Source organism: Phyllostomus hastatus, unplaced genomic scaffold (assembly GCF_019186645.2).
Source record: "Phyllostomus hastatus isolate PE091 unplaced genomic scaffold, TTU_PhHast_1.1 phas_contig_283, whole genome shotgun sequence".
Classification (NCBI taxonomy): domain Eukaryota; kingdom Metazoa; phylum Chordata; class Mammalia; order Chiroptera; family Phyllostomidae; genus Phyllostomus; species Phyllostomus hastatus.
The window spans coordinates 2,484,058-2,499,690 of NW_025333833.1; the positions used below are offsets into that span (position 1 = coordinate 2,484,058).

At 59.7% G+C, this 15,633-nt stretch overlaps 1 protein-coding gene across 1 annotated transcript in view; it reads right to left on the reverse strand.

The window, feature by feature from the left end:
* ADCY10 (adenylate cyclase 10) overlaps nt 1-13,895 on the reverse strand; it is a 37,911-nt gene extending 24,016 nt beyond the window's left edge. Inside the window, exons 1-13 of the mRNA XM_045838626.1 lie at nt 13,745-13,895; nt 13,024-13,128; nt 11,816-11,854; nt 11,493-11,633; nt 11,005-11,210; nt 9,300-9,396; nt 7,798-7,886; nt 5,610-5,801; nt 5,124-5,242; nt 4,113-4,189; nt 2,510-2,699; nt 2,099-2,154; nt 507-660 (exon numbers count right to left, since the gene is read on the reverse strand). Of these exons, the coding sequence (XP_045694582.1) occupies nt 507-660; nt 2,099-2,154; nt 2,510-2,699; nt 4,113-4,189; nt 5,124-5,242; nt 5,610-5,801; nt 7,798-7,886; nt 9,300-9,396; nt 11,005-11,210; nt 11,493-11,633; nt 11,816-11,854; nt 13,024-13,128; nt 13,745-13,892 (1,613 nt within the window). The 5' untranslated portion in view covers nt 13,893-13,895. The remainder of the gene's footprint in view (nt 1-506; nt 661-2,098; nt 2,155-2,509; nt 2,700-4,112; nt 4,190-5,123; nt 5,243-5,609; nt 5,802-7,797; nt 7,887-9,299; nt 9,397-11,004; nt 11,211-11,492; nt 11,634-11,815; nt 11,855-13,023; nt 13,129-13,744) is intronic.
* Between the last annotated feature and the right edge of the window lie 1,738 nt (nt 13,896-15,633).

The following is a 15,633-nucleotide window of genomic DNA, read 5'->3' on the forward strand; positions in this document are numbered from 1 at the left end:
TTGTCCCCGAGAGAGCCCTGGGGACACGTGTGTTGCGGACACAGGCCCCAGCTGTGCGTCCCGGAGGGAACTCGGGGACCTGTCATCCCCCACTCCCGCTCCCAGAGAGGGCTACAGGGCTTGGGCCAGTGATGGGCAGCGGGCTGGTCACTTTATGGGCTTGTTCTGCGGCCCAGTCTGGTCCCCACCTCTTGGCCAGGGGTTCTCGACCTGTCCACACGCTTGGGGTTGCGTGGGAAGCTTCACCGCATTGATGCCCCAGCCCTGTCTGCCCTTAAACCAGGCTCCCTGGGGGCAGCGGGCGTCCCATCTTCTGGGCTCACTGTGGGCACCATTATTTGTGTGTTTGGGACAAGGGTGCAGGGCGCCCCATGGTCAAGAGATCGTGCGGGGTTGGCAGAAGGCCAGTTATGCCAAGGAGAGGGGCATGAAGGCGGAGCAAGCTTTTCAGGGCATCGGGGTTCTCCGGGCTGGCGGGAGACAAGGGGCCGCTGCGAGCCACTCACCTGTGGTTCTCACCTTGGGACAGGTACTCCAGGCCCATGAGTATCTGGCTCTTCCCGTAGCCCGGCAGCCCCTCGTACATGAGCACCTGGCTGCAGTTGGACGTCAGGAACTCCTTCATGGTGCTCCGGAAGTAGTTGATCTCCCTCTCGCGCCCTGCCGGTTTTGTTTTTTTTTTAAAAGGGGGCAAACTCAGTCAACACAGAAGAGTCTAGAAACATAAAAAGGCGCACGGCGATAGCACGCCCAAGAAGACCTTCGGAATCCCCTCCCACGGCGTGGTTCGTGGACTTCTGTCGAGGGTTCTGCACTTTAAAATGTTCTAAAATCTTTTCCTAGGGCTTTCCAGTCAACGATACAGTGTTTCCCCCAGTTCTGATCCCCACATGTCGTGAGGGAAAGTACCCTGATAATGTGCACCAGAATGCCCACCTAATTTTCGTGCAGAAAAATGGAGTTTGCCTGGATTGCATGACTGGGAATGAAACCAGGGCTGACTCTAATTCTTGTTTTTCTTCTCTATAACACAGAAGTCATCCATAGGTTACTTCTGTTAGGAAATACATTATTATAGTTAGGGCTCATATATTGAATAATCACAGATAGGATATTTTATTTGCAACTATTTTACTTCTGTGAAGGAAAGTTGCCTGCTGTACATGAGAAATTGTGCACCCTGGCTGGTGTGGCTCAGCGGACTGAGCACCGGCCTGCAAACTGAAGGGTCACCAGTTCGATTCCCAGTCAAGGTGCATGCCTGGGTTGTGGGCCAGGTCCCCGGCTGGGGGACGTGCGGGAGGCAAATGACCAATGTTTCTCTCCCACTTTTTCTCCCTCCCTTCCCCCTTCTCTGAAAGTAAGTAAATAAATAAAATATTTTTTAAAAATTAAAAAAAAACATATACTCACTATAGAAAAGATGGTAATTTAGAAAAGGCAAAGAGGAAAATGAAAGTCAGCTGACATTGCAGCCCTGTCACTGTTATTTTGTGTGCATTTAAATTATGCCACAGAGCCTTTGCTGGTGTGGCTCAGCGGACTGAGTGCTGGCCTGGGAACCAAGGAGTTGCCGGTTCAATTCCCAGCCAGGGCGCATGCCTGGGTTTTAGGCCAGGTCCCCAGTAGGGGGCCCGCAAGATACAACCACACACAGATGTTTCTCTCCCTCTCTCTCTCTTCTCCTTCCCCTCTCTAAAAATAAACAAAATATTTTTTAAAAATTATGCCACGGGGTGCCCAGATCAAAATCTGAAAGCTAGCCATAATCTCTCAGCAATTCTGTCAAAAGAGCCGGAGACTCTTTTGGGGCCAAACCTTGCCTTCTGGACGGATCACTACGAAGGGCCCTGGGCGTTCTCTGTTGATTAATGGAAGGAGTGTGTAATTACATGACGTTACCATGCCATTTATTTGGGAAGGGAAAGATCAGCATGTGGGGGTTCCCTGAGCACCCCCACACTCGTTGGTCTGAGCAGTGTTCACAGGTGCATTGGTGACGATGATTCCCGAGGCTGCAGACCCATCACTGGTGTACATTTCCGTGTGCTTCGCTACAGTTCAAGAGAGGAGTCTGAAAGTCAAGGCCGGTACCTACCCAGCAGCGGGTAGCACTCGTTCCTGTTGCCGACCAGGTACGCCATCCCGAACATGCTGGCGGGCGGGAGGGGAGAGAGCGGCGTCAGAGCCGGCCGGCCCGAGAGCCCGCGGCAAATAAAAATTCACGTTGGTCCACGTGGCCCACAGAGATTGCCCAGTGGGGAGGGGGCCCCGTTCTGAGTGCACGGCCCCTGAGCAGTCTCCCTCGGGCTCTCCGAACCGGGGGCGGGACGGGGCCTCCCACGCACCGCCGTGTCAGCAGGAAGCAGAGAGGACAAGGGTCTCGGTCTGGGAGGAGCAGACTCCGGGGCCAGAGGCTGGATTCGCGGCCGGGACGGCTGGCTGGGCCGCTCTCCCGCTGCCCCACTTCCCTCCCAAGGAGCCGCGGGCGGGCAGCGCCCACACTCACACTTTCTCGTTCAGGCCCAAGCACTGGTAGACGGGCCCGGGGTCCGCCACGCCTTTCATGACCTTCTTCGGGAGCTCCTTGAAGAAGTAGGCCGGCAGGTCGCTGCAGTTGTAGGTGACGGAGTCGCAGGTCACGATGCCCGGGTAGTACATCATCATTCTGGCCGCGATGTTGACTTTCTGACCAATGACTGCAGCGGGAGGGGGGGGCAGAGGGCAGGGATCAACGGCCACCGGACCCACGGCGACCTGAGACGCACTGTCCCCAAGGGGCACTTTAAGCCTCTACGCCCTCTGCCTCTCGGGGATGATGTAAGCCACGCCTTCAACTACCCTACTCAGCCAATGGCTATTGAGAGAGAACCTGCAGGCAGTTAACTCACTCTGCTGTTGCAATGGGGGGGTCCGCGGAGAGAAGGAGGGCCCCTCTACTGGACGGCCCTGCACTGGGGTCAGCACAGGCCTCAGGGCCCTCAGGGGAGCTGTCCTCAGTCTCCGGCGACAAGACGGACAGGCAGGAGCTCGGGCCTGGGCCACTGACCTCCAAGTGAGGCACAAGTCTGCGTCCGTGTGTGTGTCTGGGCCTGCACTTCGTCATTGCGTTTCGTTTTTGAAACGAGCCGCCTCCATCTGGTGACGGCTTCAGAGTGGGCGAGGGGGCGGGAAAGGGCGTGTGGGTCAGGCTGGTTCGGGGCCGTTTCGGCAGGGCGTGCGCAGACGCGGCCCCGAGCTACACGGGGCTGGCCCCCAGCTCTGCCTCTTCCTAGTGCGCTAGCAATTACTTGGACCCTTCCACGCCCCGGTCTCCTGCTCTGTACGTTGGGGACAACAGAGCCGATCTCAGCCGGGAGCTGGCGGGGATTCCTGAGTTAACACACGTGCACCGCTTCCAGCAGGGCCTGGCCGCCCGCAGACTTAAATACTTCTGATCCGGGCGCTCCGTAAAAAGACCTGTTTGTTACGGGGAAGTCTGGCCGCGCGTGACCACACAGTCCCGAGAACCTTCGTGTGCCCACCGCCCGGCCCCAAAGCCGTCAGCCCACAGCCTACCCGCCCCGGCCGCGGCCCCACCCACTCTCCACGCCGCAGCAGGTGGAAGGAAATCTCAGAAATGGCGTCATTGCAGGCATAACCGTTTCAGGGTTTCAGAGGTGCTGTCTCTGAGCATCTGAAGCCCTAAGTGGGACTGCAGAGGGAGGCGGCAGAAAGAGCAGTGACATCCTGAGACGACACCTCCTTGCCGTTCTCTGTTGAGATTAGCACTGTCCGCCGGTGACGCCAACAGTCACAGTTTGTAAGTAGCGGTCCTCGCCCATCCCAGGCGCTAAGAAGAGTCATGTTTCACGTGGACAGGAAATCGCTTAGAAAGGCCCCTCACTCCCCCCGCTCTCTCTCGACTCCCTCCGTCTCACGCAAAGCCCCAGAACGCACACGGTGCACCCACCGCGTCCGTGGGCAGAGCCGCACGGCTCGGCTCCGTCCGGAAGACGGCAGACTTGCTGAGGGCAGGGTCCACGCCTCACTCCTTCTGTCCCTTCCCCACGCCCGGGGGCAGGGCCCGGTGTGCGCCGGAAGGCGAGCGGGGACAGGCCGGCCCAGCTCACCTGTGTACTCGTGCCTCACCGAGTGTCCCACGATGCCACAGAAGACAGTCCCACTGGTCACGCCCACGGAAACGGTGCTGGCCCCCGGCAAGACGAGGGTTGTGGGGAAAGAGAGGCAGTGAGCCGGGGGAGGGCAGGGGTTGGGGGGGGACAAGGTGATGAAGGGGCGGGGAGGGGTGGGAAGGGATGTTCAGTCGATTACTCCCTTCCCTTTGGACTCAGTTCAGGGCAGCTGCACGTGGCCTGGAGGGATAAAGAGTTCCAGACCCCGAGCTAGGTTCTCAGAAGTGCTAACTCCTCCGTTCACTTTTCTGCTACTTTTAAACATTCATCTGAGCTACTCCTCTGGCAAGTAACCTCTCATCACCGGAAAGGACTAGTTGGGGACTAAGTAACTCTCTGCTACTGTTGCAAAGAACCAGCCATTGTAGTTCAGGAGAGGTGTGGCATCAAGATCCGCCCTTGCAAACACACCCACCGCACAGGGAGATGACCGGGGGCTGCAACGCTTAGGGAGGGCGGGGGTGACCCGCTGCAGTTGGCCAGGGCAGGGCTGCGGGGCAGGGTCACGGGGATGCTGAGACTGGGGAAGCCTGAGGGCCCAGCCGCGGGGGCGGCCAGGGCTGCGGACGGCAAACCTCCCAGCACCAGCTGTCCTGTGAGCGGGCCCAGCTGAGGCCCCGGCAGCCTATCCAGTTCCAACCCAAGGACCCGTTTCACCCCCCAGCCATCAGAAACCAGCTCAGGACTCCAGCGCGGTATGAGGCGTTCGGACTCTACCGAGCAGCCGGCCGGAAGCACAGAGACACCCAGTCGGCGTCTCCGCAAACGTGGCACACGCCGGCCTTCGAGGTGTGTCCTTTCTCCCCTTTGCCTCCGCCCCCCCCCCCGCCCCGTCCTACTGCAGCAGAGCTGGGGGCGCCCTCTCCTGCCCTCCTGGACCCTGCCCTGTCTCCCGGAACCCCGCAGAAGGGCCGGGGACCGGCAGACGGGAGCAGGGGCTGCACTCACTAGATCTTGTGGACCTGAGAGCAGAAGCCATGTATGTCCACGGCGCTCTCCAAGGCGTGAGCGACCTCGTCGGGCGCCTTCTCCCCGGGGAACCCGAAGACGCAGAGGAAGGAGCAGCCCTGTGAGGGGACAGAGGCGGCACACAGCAGGTGGGCGCGGCTCCCTTTCCGAACCGGGCTCCCTCAGGAGCTCCCTCGCCCCTGCTCTGTTTTTAGCAAACTTCAGATAACTCCTGGTGCAGCATCACCGGCACGGCTGCAGCCCGGGAAGGGCTGCTTTGGCTCCAGAGACAAATGGGTGGCACTGAGCTATTTGTGTGAGTGCTGCTGTCTGGTGTCTCTCTGTCTGGTGGCCAAGGTCACGGGCTGCACGGTGCTGAGCGTAAGTCTAAGAAACAGCCCTCCCTCCCTCCCTCCCTCCAGTGTCCCTGGGCACCAGCCCAGACTTCAAACCGCGGACAGGTCCCCGCCCCAGGCGCCCACTCACCTTGTCGAACATGAAGACTTTATTGATTTGGCCTCGGAAGAACCGCACGACGGAGTTGATGTGCACGGAGGCCTCCTGGATGGCCGGGCCTAGCACCTCGGCTTTGTTCTGGTCCTTGAATATCAGGTTCACAAACACAATGGTCACGGGGCGCAGCTCAGACAGGTACCCCCGAAGCTGTTTGTCGTCAATCTGCCAGGTAGAGAGAGACTTTCCTCAGCGTCTGTCCTTGGCTGGGGCCGGGGGTGCGGGTCTTGCTTCTCAGCCTCACCCCACCCCCCACGAGAAATGGTCCCTGGGTGGGAAGGAGCCCGTGGAGGTTCTCTGGGGGCGCGGAAGCTGCCGGGCTGTGTGAGTGGGCACAGCAGGGCAGAGCCGGCCCAGAGCGGAGCAAGCGGAAGTGAATTCACTAGCAGAACCTGTTGCAGCGGGAACTCACCCATCTGCTGATTTGGGGAAGGCGACAGCCCCCTGGGCCCTGCCGCTGCTCCTCCGTGCCGACCGGAGCCCTCCCAGCAAGAGAGAACCACCATTCCTTCGGCTGCTTCACAGCTTAGGGATGAGACTAGCACAACTATGGAACTCGACCTTAGATGTTCACAGCCTGGTGCTTTCTGACGTATTTTCATATCCTGTCCTGCTTTATCCTCCGGTGAAATGAAATCCCCATTGCTAGCCCCTCTGCCTGACTAGATGGCTGAGGCAGGGACGAATACCGCAGGTCATCCAAGGTTGCCTGGGGAGACGGCTGCAGGCCAGAACCCCAACCTCCAGATGCCTAGCCCGACGTTCCATCCGCCGCACTGTGGCACCGTGCTTCCCTGGCCTCCCTGGCGTGGCGCGGTTCACTCAGCTCCCCCTGCCCTCCAGGGACGGGGTTCTCCAGTCATCCTGCCTGCCTGGTTTCATTCTAGAATTGTGTGGAATTAAGTGCATGGCAAATCGACGGAGGAAAACCATCGCATTTTTTCCCTTCCCCAAACAGCACAGAAGGGTCAGATTACCCACAGACCATGGACACACGTTTTGCAGCCAGAAAAGGGGACTGCGGGTAGGGGGGCAGGGGTGAGCGAGAGGGAGGGGGCATTGAGGGGGAGGGGATAGCCCAGCCACATGTCCTAACTAGCTGGGACAGTCCTGCTCTCGTCAAAGACAACATAATTATTTCAAACTAACCAACGTGACGGTTTTTCAAACAAATTTATTACATAATCCATATTAAACACATGGACAACATTAATTGCCGAGTATTAAAATCTATCGAACAAAATGATTACATAATTAGAGGCTATTCTACTGGACCCCGTCGCCTGGGTTTTGGTTTGGAACGGACAAGCACACGTCCCTCAGGCGCCCTGTGCCCTGGAGACAGGCGGCCTCGGGCAGGGGCACAGGGCTTGCCCTCTGTGTCCCTTCAGCTCCCTGGGGACAGAGTGAAGGACAAGATGGAGTCACCACAGCCAAGCCAGCAAAACTCCTTAGCTTGAGACAGGATGAAAGTTGAGGAATAGGCTCGATGTTACCTTAACCGGCCTGAGGACTTCAACAGTTGCGCACCCACACCGGAGACACAGCATAAATGCTACAGAGCGCCCTCTGCAGGTCCTGCCGGGAACACTCCCCGCCCAGACCCCTGCCCCTGGGAGACTGTTATCTTGGACCAACGTGGAGGCTAAGAACGCAGGATTGCTTTGGTTCAAGGATGTGCCTTCTTTTCACTCGGAGGGGTCTCCGCTTACTCTTTTCTTCAGAACAAAAGGGGAAATCTCGGGGGCTGGCGGTAGTCCTGGGAGTTCTAATCATCTGTGTTGTCAACTTTCAAAGCTTAAGATCTAGGGCGAGCGACTCGGAGAAGTGGCGTACCGCTGTTCGCCCACGCAGACCTCTCCACGCGGCGCGCATGGAAAGGGTGGCCTTGGGTTCTTCTACGCTTGGGAGCGCTCTGGTTTGCCCCGTTGTGGAAGACGCCCATCCCGGTGTACGTCTGTTGTCCCAGTGTAACTAGGAACGGTGCCCCCCTAACTCTGAAAAGTGTCCTGACGTGAACAGTACATTTCACAGCTCCCCACACGTGGAGAATGCCAGTTCACCCTCAACGTAACAGATGACCAGCTACGGTGTTCCTGATCTCCCCAGCTGTCCAAGGCCCCCAGCACCCCAGAGCCAGCACATTAAGTGAAGAACATACCTGCTTCAGTATGCTTTCCATCAAATACTTTTGCAGGGACAGCTCCAACTGAGGGTCAGACTCCAGCATGCAGGCGAGCCTCAAGAGGTCTAAAAGGGCAGAGGAGGGGGGCGGGCTCAGAAAGGGAGGCCAGCCCTGTGGTGCAGGGAGGGGCGCCTCCCAGCCCCCACTCCCTGGGGCAGTGTCAGCCAGGGGACACCGAGTGGCTAAACAGGACCAAGGGAAATCCAGCGAGAAGTTCTCGGAGGTTGTGGGTCTTCCCAGAACCCAACGGCGTGCGGCTCAAAGCCCCGTCCTAACCGTTGGGTGCTGGGGCTCGGGGAGGGGGGCTTCCCCCTCCACACTGGGTCTAACGCTGTCGCCGCAGGCGATGGGAATGGACAGATGAGGGGACAATGGGAGCGGACGGCAGTGATGGAGTGAAGGCGGCGATGGGGCTGAGGGACCAGCAGGAGGACGATTCAGGAGGCTGGCGGCTCATTGCGGGAGGGAGGCTCTGCTTGGCCGAAAAGTCCACCCAGGCCGCCAAGTCCCCGGTTCCAAACCGGCTCTGGGCCTCCTTAGCCCGGGCCGGGTTTACCGTGCGGCCCCACCAGGCGGGGGCTCTGGCTCCGCGTGTCTCTCCCTGCACTTCACCCCCCACCCTGCTAACGCATCTGGACCGCTGCCCTAGTCTGCAGTTCTCTGAAAGGAAACTGTCTGCTGTGTTAAATACACGGCCCGCTTGGCTTTGTCACGTAAAGTTTGTTCCTGTCCCTGAACTCGTCTTCTTTCATCGTTTTCTCAACAACACATTCCCGTGGGAGCGCCGGTCTGCCAGCCGGCGGGGCTGGCCCGGGGGGCGGTTTCTGTGCGAGTTCACGGGGCACGCAGGTCAGAGGTCGGGGCTGCGCTCTGGCAGCTGGGGCAGGGCCGTGGGGGAGGCAGGCACCTTGCGAGACGGCGAGTCGGATGCCCTGACGTTCTGTGTCCCCGGCACCCGCTGTCCTCCCCCTCGCCCAGCCCTGCTGGGGGTCACAGGGCGTTAAGCGGGGATGCGTGCTCTCCGAGAGGCGAGCAGGGAGAACCAGAGGGTCAAGGGCAGACTCTGGAGTCACCACCATCTAGGGCATGGACGGGTAAAAGCAAAACCAGGGAAGATATTCCGGAACCTGAGCAAAGCAGTGAAGATAGTGTCCAGAGAAAGAGAGTAATCTAGGGCCAGCCACCGAGGGGGAGGCCCGAGGACAGGCCGCCAGGATCGGTCATCCGCGCTGTGGCATGAGCAGTCTCCACAGACGGGCGGGGAGAGGGGCGAGGGGCTAGGTGTCGGGGACTCGCGCTGGAAGCCCAGGCGCGCACACGGCCCTGCGGCGCCTGGGCCCGAGTTCACCGGGCGGGTAAAGACGGAAGAGACTGGGGAGCAGAGGGGGCACTGAGCCCCAGGCTCGCCTGGTGAGAGGGCCGGGGTTGGGGGGAGCAGCAGAGCGAGGCAGGGGTTCTTGTCTGGGGGGGGCACTTACTTTTGTGGTCGCCAGAAGGGTAATAATCCATGAACATCATACACTTCATGAAAAACTCATCGAAGTTAAAAGTCGGGGGTAGTTTTAGGAAATTAACCTAAATTTAAAAAGAGGGAAGGTTTCGGTTATTTGGGGGGTTGCCTGGCCCTCGGGGGGCACTCTCTCGGCAGAAAGGGCAGGGAGCACGCTTCCGAGTGCCCGGGACGTGGTAAACAGGCGGCACTTAAACAGTGCAGGTCTGCGACTGGACGTGATTACGTACACCGCCGCTGCAATCGGTGGTTAAGCTGGCAGTCTCAAGTGCACTCACGGAGGGCCGTTCCAGGGGCCAGATGGGGCTAACCTGTGTACTCTTCCACTTCTGGAACTTTTTTTTTTTTTTTGCCTTTCATAACATTGTAATTCAAATAAAACCTGGTTAAACTGCACACCACTTCTTTCTTGAGAAAGGGGCAAAAGGGTCGATGCCCCAAAAGGTACTGGAAACGTCCCCGGGCATACGACTCAAGTCAAGGTCATGAATCCCACGGCAGGATACGCAAACAATGGCACGACCTCGTTTCTGTGGTGTTCTTGCCCCAAAACGGACAAGCTTGGTCGGATAATGAGAAAAGGCCAGGAAACACCAGAGGGAGGGACCGGCGACCAAGGGACCCATCGGCACTCCCCTTGGGCGCCCAGGTCAGAGAAGACCGGGCACACGGAAGCACTGCTGTGGCCGCCGGCCGCAGGGGACCCGGCGAGAACAGCAGTGGCTGCGGGGCGAGGCCTCGGCTAGGACCGGGAGGCCTCGGCTAGGACCGGGAGCGCCCCGAGGACAACGCTGGCGGGAAAGCCGGCGGGGCCCACGCCGGCCTCTCGTTAGCGAGCGGCCCCGCGCCAGCGCTGCTGTTCTGGGTTGGCCTCCAGCTCGCCGGCTGGGAAGGACGGTGCCACTCGGGGAGGCTGGGCAAAGGAACACGGGAACTCCCTGTTATTTCTGAACTTTCTCTGTGAGTCTAACACTAGTGAACCATCACCACCATCCTGAGAGGCGTAAGGAGTCGCTGCAGACGGGGGACAGGGCGAGGCGACGGGCGAGCAGGAGGGCGAGAGGGTGGGTGTTGGGCTGCGCGCTCAGGCGCAGCGGGGCGCCTCATCCTCGCCAGTATCCCTCCGCCCTTCGCGCCGCCCCCCCACCCCCGCCCACGCTCTGCGAGCACAGTTCTCTCGTGGGCCGCACCCCAGGCCAGCTGCGCGTCCAGTCCGTCTTCCAGGGAGCTTCACGGTGGTCCCACCCGGCAGGGCCACCCAAACAGTCTCCTCGCCCCGGCGATCCCTCGCCCCGAGCGGAGGGAGCGGAGTAGTGCCGGTGAGGGCCAATGGCAGCCTTCAGAATGAGGACCCTCGGCTCCTAGGGCCTGGCCAGGGGGCATTTCCCCTTCCTGAAGCCGGCACTAGCCCCCCAGGGGGCCCCCGAGTCCTCAGTTACCACGAGAGGCCGGGTCCCATCCCCTGGCACGCAGCCGCCTTGGCTGCCCACGGAGGAGGCGTCTCTGGACTGAAGCCCTGGACGTCTGTGCCCCGGACTGAGCGTCCCCCGCCCTCCACCCCCGGGCCGCAGCCCCGTGTTCACGGAACCTGCCTTCCCGGGGCCTTCCCCGAGCCGCAGTGGCCCCTGGCACAGCCTCCCAGAACCCCCTGCGGGGGGCGGCACCCCGCGCACCTTCACTGCTCTCTGATCCGGAATCCGCTCGATCTCGATCATGTTGCGGTCGCAGAGCTGCCAGCAGTTCGGCGACAGAATAACGTCGTTCATCTGCGCCATGTTCTGCGCCAGCCGCACGTCGTCCACCGCCTGGCCGGTCACCAGGAAGAAGTTCCGCGTCTCGTCCCCGAAGACCAGCATGGTGATGTGGCCGGCGGCCAGTCCTGGCGAGGGGGCGAGCGGCGGGTCGGCACAGGCGCTGCGCGGCTCCCCGGCGGCGCGGCTTCTCGGGGACGCCACAGCCTTGGGGTGACGGTGCCACCCGAGGGCGACACCCGGCTTCCACGATGTCACGTCGCGGTCAGAGGAAGCCTCCACCGCGCGCGGGCCTACCCAGCCGCCTCCTGCCCTGGAGCTGGGGCGCCAGCTGCCTGTTCTCATCTCCCCGGGACATGCGCCCCCTGTCGGTGACCCCCGGCAGTCTCGCCCGCTCCTCCGGAGCTCACCTATCTTGACTCGGACATCCAGGCCTTCCGACTCCTGGGCCCCGAACAGCTGGTGGATCTCCAGGCTGCACTTGACCACCACCGTGATGATGTTCTTCAGCTGCTTCCGCTCCACCTTCCACAGGGCCAGCAGCGCGTCCCCTGGAGGGGACAGGCGCACCGGGCGGGGCTCGTGACCCGCCCTGGGGAATCCGCTGGCTGTGCGTGGCAGCTGCACACAAGCCTCCTGGAGCCCTGGCCCCGGCCACCGCTGCCTCTGAGGGGCCTCCTGTGTCAGGGCACAGGCCCCCCGCCACCCCCCTGGGCTCAGGGAGCCCCCGTACCTGCAAATTTCAGGATGTCTCCTCCAAAAAGCAACACCTCTGTGGGGGAGGAGAAAAAAAGGAAAAAAATTAGGAATCAAACGCTGACTGCTTAAAGCTAACACAAAGAACCCATCTTCCTCCACAGCACAGAAACTAGGCCAAGAGGACAGCAGCAGTGCGGAGAGGAGACTGGTCCTGAAGCTGTCCTCTCCGGCAGGCCACCCCGAGCTGCCGGGGGTCTCCTGCGTGAGTGCATTGAACCAGAGGACACACGCACCCTGTCTCTCTGTGAGTGGGAAGGAGAAGTAGGAAAGGAGGGGCGCCCACCCTGCTCCTGTGGGATTGGCAGGCTCCTCGCCGCTCCAGACACACCCTAGGAGCTGGGGCGTGAGTGACCGGGGCGAGTGGACCGTGCCTCGGGTCTGTAGAACCGAGAGCCGGGAAACCGGGAGACCGGGAAGCCGCAGCCACGGCCAGGTCAGGCTTTGTCTGTCACCGGCTCGAGTTTCTTTACTGAGGGTTGATGACGTGAACGGATGCTTTTTTCCATCTTATTGACGCTTCAGCACAGGTGCATTGAAGGCCGTTGTGCGAGTGGAATCGAAGAAGGGTGAGACAGAGTCTCTGCGTCTCCGGAGCGCTGCGCTCCGTCCGGTGGCTGCCGTGACGGCGCGACCGAGGAGCCCAGACCCCGATAAGAGATGAGGCCCCGAGTGTGCCAAGAGAGAGTGAATCCTGTTCTCCGCGAACAGTCCACGTGAGTGGCGCCCGCAAGACCTCGGGCAGAGGCCGAGAAGGAGGCCCGGCCTCTCGGTCGGCTCCGCGTGCCTCGGAGCCCACCGTCCGGGCGCAGATTCCTGAGGACCTTCCCGCGAATACTCACCTGTTCATTTAGCACCCTCCTCGTGCCTACCTTCGGATTGTACTATTGCCAGCTTCGTGGGGTTACCGGATACGGCTAAAGGGATCCCTACTGCGGCTCTTTTTAAAGCAATCTCTGGCTCACCCTTCAACGAGTGCAGAGCAGTCTTTCCCTCGGATACCGTGTACCAGTGAGGGCCACACCCCTCCACGTGTGCTGTGCCGTGTGCAGAAACCCTGGCTCCCTGCTCATTTCCTGGGGGACGGACACAGGGCCCAGCGGTGGTGCGCCGTCGGGTCATCACCGACACACACAGACAGGCGGGGAACTGGCCGCGTCCTAGCCAGGGCGCGGGGACACTCACTCTCCACTATGGCGCTGATGTAGTGGTTGAGCATCTCCACCAGCTGCTCGGCCCCGCGGTCCATGTACATGGCAGTGCTGAACTTCTCAGTCATGGCCGTGAAGCCTGCAACAGAAGGGCAGGCAGTCGCCCTGGCTGCTGGCGCCCGACAGAGGCAGGTGAAGAGGGCGGCGCCCTGGCGGGCAGCGGGCAGTGGGCCGGGCTGCTCCTTAGAGGTCGGTGTGGCCGGTGCAGTGCCAGCCACGCGACCTCCGCCATCTCTGCTTCTGACCTGACGGGCCAGGGACGAGCGCCAGGCACCGCCTCCCTCTGGAGCTCTCAGCTTGCACAGGAATGGCTATGGGTCTAGAACGTCCACCCCTTGGTCGTGACAATGCACACCACTCAGGCACCTCGGGAGCCGTGGCCCGTTTACTGGGACGATGGGAACAACGTGCAGAGGGACTGTTTCTTGAGGTCACCCCTGCCTGGGACGTGCGTGCAGCGTGGGGGTTGACTCGGTGACCTTGGGGCCGGGGCACGGGAGCCTGAAGTTCCAGGTGTGGGGCTTGGGTGTCGTAACCCAACGGCCGCCCGTGGGCGGATGGGCTCGGTCGGCGAAGATGCTCTTTCGGGGGGAGTGTCTGCTCTCAACGGCACAGAAAGCTCGATGGCACGGCCCCGCTCAGCCATCCAGCGCTGCCCACTACGCACCCACGTTCGACATCCCTCGAGCGCTTGCCTGAGATATCCACAAACATCAGGACGCCATCGAAGTAGTCCACAGAGGGCCGTGCCGGGGAGAAGTCTCCGTAGAGGATGAGGTCCGGCAGGTGGGCCGCTATTCTGATGATGGTCCGGTCCTTCAGCTCTTCTCGCCGAGCACTCATGTTCAAGGCCACGGGCGGGGCTCAAGGGCACGGCGCACGGTCCCCAGACAGACCTGGAGAGAAAGGCGGAGAATGGGGGAGATCCGACGGGGACTCGTTCTCCCCCATCCCTACTTCATTTCCCCCACCGGCTTCCGGCTGCCCCGCGCGCACAGCTCGTTGGAGCTCTGGAGCGGCGAGGGGGCCTGGGCGGTGGGGTCGCCGCACGCCGGAAGGGCCAGCTTTCCGAGGGAGAACGAGGTGCTGCCCTGAACGGCTGACAGGTGGCAGGCGGCACGTGAAGCGGTGTCTTAGAGTTAAGAAAAGCATTTTTTTCCTTAGCTTTAAATCAGGGAAAACATCAGTATACTTAATGAACAAAATTTAAATGGTGTAGCAACCTCTAAAACTGAGTATTAAACATTACATAACCTTTCAAAGGAAAAGCTCTGGTGAACTCAAATTTAAGAAGTGAACAAAAGATAGAAAAGCATATAGCTAAGTTTTTTTTAAGATTTTATTTATTTATTTTTAGAGAGGGAAGATGGGGAGAAAGAGAGAGAGAGAGAGAAACATCAATGTGCGGTTGCTGGGGGTCATGGCCTGCAACCCAGGCATGTGACCTGACTGGGAATCAAACCTGCGACACTTTGGTTCGCAGCCTGCGCTCAATCCACTGAGCTATGCCAGCCAGGGCTAAGTGTTTTTTGTTTTTGTTTTTGTTTTTGTTTTTAAGCAGCATTAAGCGACAGCATGTACCAGGGACAGGCAATAGATAATGAGTACATCAAATAATTTCAGACAGAGAGTTTGACAAGTGCTACGTGAACTTATGAGAAAAGTGTGAGAAAACAGAGTGCCCGGAATGAGCTGAGACTGAGGAAACATGAGGAAGTTAAGAGAAACTAGAGGGACGTTTAGGCTCTATGGAAAGCAATTCACAGAAGAGGAAAAAGGACAAAGTTTAACTAGGATGTGCTACACAGTTCCTCTTGGGCTGCTGCCTTCTCCCCTGGGGAGAGCTGAAAAGTGTAACAAAGACGGCTGAGAAAGAATTGACGTCCAAGAGAAGGAAGTAGCGATATAGTACCCAGTCATTCAAAACAAGGTCTAGTCGCCAGGCCCCCGAAAACTACATCCACAAACACTGCAAGGACAGCAATCCTGCCGGTAATCTCGAGAGATAACGGAGAACGAACACTGGGCTGGAGAACGGGAGGGGTCCCAAATTCTGGAAGACGAGGCTCTCTGGGGATCCCAGAAAACGTGGGCTGGTAAACATGGTGTATCAGTCGGCACAGGCCTAGTTTGGCTTCATTAACGAGTAACGCCAGAACCTCAGGGACTTGGAACAGCGAAGGCTCATTTATCTCTTGCTCATGCTAGGTGTCCGTTGCAGGTTGGCTGAGGTCCCGCTGCGCTGCTGCCTTCACTTGGGGACCCAGGCCGGGACATGCGGGCTGCCAAGACAGTGGGGAAAGAGGGTCCAGGGGGCAGACTCATTCCTGAAGTCTTCTCCCGGAAGTGACATAGTTCACTGCCATTCACATGGCGTTGGCCAAAGCAAGTTACACAGATACAGCTAACTTCCGGTGGGTGGGGAAGTGCAGTCCTACTGTGTGTGCAGGGGGAGAGAGGACTCCCATGTCTGTGAACAGCCTCGACTGTTGGCATACCTGGCGCCAGGTGAGCACTGAGCTCAGCAAGAGGTGATTAACAGGGGTCAAAAGGGATTCAGAGAAAAGAGCAAACTAGCCTAATT